The sequence below is a fragment of the Alligator sinensis genome, unplaced genomic scaffold, assembly GCF_000455745.1.
Source record: "Alligator sinensis unplaced genomic scaffold, ASM45574v1 scaffold637_1, whole genome shotgun sequence".
Taxonomy (NCBI): Eukaryota; Metazoa; Chordata; order Crocodylia; family Alligatoridae; genus Alligator; species Alligator sinensis.
In genome coordinates this window covers 216,768-219,245 of record NW_005842368.1, presented here as the reverse complement: position 1 = coordinate 219,245, position 2,478 = coordinate 216,768, and the positions used below count along the sequence as shown (strand labels likewise).

Here is a 2,478-nt window from a genome sequence, read left to right as displayed (position 1 = left end):
AAGAGTGTGGTCCCAGCACTGGTTCTGCACCAACAGACAGGGGTGACCCCTCCTGGCCAGCTGTGCTAACATCTTCTAGCTGTGCACTGCAAAGCCACCATGCTGCCTGGGCCTCGGGCCACATGGCGAAAGCCAGCACAGCGCTTCCCATTGACTCCTGTCTCCTCGCAGTCGTTTCAAACGCCCTCGGCTCTTTACAGACGTACTCGGGACCTTTCCCAGCCAGGGAGAAGGGGGCTGAAGAACAGGGGCTCGGATGCTGGTCTGTTCCTGCAGCCCCTGGCAGCAGGGAGAGCAGAGGGATAGGCCGTCCTTGCCGCACGTCACTGGGTTGTAGCTGCTCGGTTGCCATGGTGCCGTGCATTGCATTAAGTACCCACGAGAGCATGTGGCGAGGCCTGCTGCATCCCAGGATGCTGCTGGGACACATAGCTGGGAGGCAAGCGCCGTGGTGGGGCGGGGATGTCTGAAGGAGCCGAGCTTGCAAGCTGGGCCTGTCCAGCCCTCCCAGCCCGGTGCCTCTGGGGACAGCAAAGTCCCAAAGAGGCTGAAGAGCTTTTTGCTTGCTCTCATCCTGGCTTCTGACTCGTGTGCGCCCCATCCCTCTCTCTCTCTCTCGTTCCCTGCAGGGATCACGGCATGCTTTCTCCTCCAGAGAACGCGAACTCCGCCATGCCCCTTCCGCGGGTCAGCCCCTCGCTGAACCCCAGCATCTCCCCGGGGCAAGGCATGGCCCTGCCGCCCACCATCCCTCCATCCAACGGCAGCATGTTGGCAACCAACGTGAACCAGCAGCCAGGCTCTGGCCTCCACAGCAGCAATTCCACCACCAGCCAGCCGAGCTTTGGGTGTTCCCCTGGGAGCCAGATAGGAGCCAACGTTGCCTTAAGCCAGGGACAGGCGGGTCCCCAGAACAGTAACCACACTTTGAACCTCAACAGCTCGCCTATGGGCAGCCCTGGCATGACACCACCGCAGTTCATGTCTCCCAGGCATCGGGTTAGCCCAGGACTGGTCCCACGTCCCAGAGCGCCCAACAACCCTTTCTCTCCTACCATGCCCACCATGCACTCCCCCGTGGGCATGACCGGCAGCGGCTGCAGCAGCGGTGGAGGTGCAGGTGGCAGCGGCAGCCGGCCCTACCCCAGCGCTCCAATGAACTCTATGCAGGGGCTTGGCGACAGCCCCAGCACCCCCATGGGCTACTCCACGCCACCGCCTGTCCTGCGGCAGATGAGCAACCAGAACTCACCCGGGCGCCTTGCCATGCAGCCCATGAAAACGGAGTCGAAGGACAGCAAGGAGATCGCCTCTATCCTGAGTGAGATGATCCAATCCGACAGCGGCTCCGGGGACAGCAAGCCTCTGGACTCGGCCATGCTTCACGCCAGTGACAGGCTCTCGGAGGGCGATGCCAAGGGCGCCCAGGCCACCAGCCACAAGCTGGTCCTGCTCTTGGCCAGCACAGCTGAGCAGCAGCTGCGGCATGCCGATGCCGACACTAGCTGCAAAGATCCCTTGTCCTGTGCAGGGGCCATGGGGACCCCGGCATCCGGGAACCCTCCAAGCAGCACATGTCCCTCCTCCCACAGCTCGCTGACGGAACGGCACAAGATCTTGCATCGGCTCCTGCAGGAAGGCAGCCCCTCCGACATCACCACCTTGTCCATGGAGCACGACAAGAAGGAGAATGTGCCCAGCACACCCACCGCCCCCACCACACAGAGTCAGATCCCAGGCACACCTGAGATCAAACTGGAGCCAGAGGCCTTGAAGAAAAAGGACATCAAGGATCATCAGCTCCTGCGCTACCTGCTGGACAAGGACGAGAAGGAGCTGGCTGCTGCCCCGGCCCTGAGCCTGGACGATGTGAAGGTGAAAGTGGAGAAGACGGAGCAGATGGACCCATGCAATACGACGCCAGCTCCGCTGACCAAACCTACAGCTGTGGAGGAAGTGAAGCTGGAAAATCAAGGCCAGGTGAGTCTGCACGTGAGACTCCATGCTGGTGAAATGCTCGCCCTATACCCCTCAGTTTATACCCCCTGTTTATACTGTCAGCAGGGTCCTGGCTGTGGGCTGGTCGTGCCTTCTAGACGGCTGCCCCAGTCTCCTGGCTCGCTCCCTCAACAGGGCTGGAGCAGCTGTTACGCCTTGGTGGAAGCCAGGAGATGCTCGGTGAGTTCTGCTTTAGCCACAACCCCTTCCCCCCAAAAACCCCCCAAAAACCCCTGTGGCCAGTTAGGAATTTCTTGGTGGTCAGGATGCTGCTTCGGTAACTCAGACTGGGGCTGATCATTGAACCAGATTTCAAAGGGGATTGGGCGAATCCAGGCAGGATTGCTTCATCATCCTCTATTAAATACGACTGTTAGGGCCGCAACGTCCAAATCAGGATTTCCCAGGCCTTCGCGTGCTGGGAGCTGCAGGGAGAGAGGGACCATGGGACGATCAGTCTGCACAGGCCGTGTAGAAACG

At 60.7% G+C, this 2,478-nt stretch overlaps 1 protein-coding gene across 10 annotated transcripts in view; it reads left to right on the top strand.

Moving 5' to 3' along the window:
- NCOA1 (nuclear receptor coactivator 1) overlaps positions 1–2,478 on the top strand; it is a 247,091-nt gene that overhangs the window by 194,256 nt on the left and 50,357 nt on the right. For 7 of the 10 annotated variants that reach the window (XM_025210716.1, XM_025210720.1, XM_025210717.1 and 4 more), the window contains 2 exons: positions 630–1,980; positions 2,062–2,178. In XM_025210716.1, the coding sequence (XP_025066501.1) occupies positions 630–1,980; positions 2,062–2,178 (1,468 nt within the window). The remainder of the gene's footprint in view (positions 1–629; positions 1,981–2,061; positions 2,179–2,478) is intronic. The other 3 variants (XM_014522550.2, XM_014522549.2, XM_025210719.1) reach the window with 2 other exon arrangements.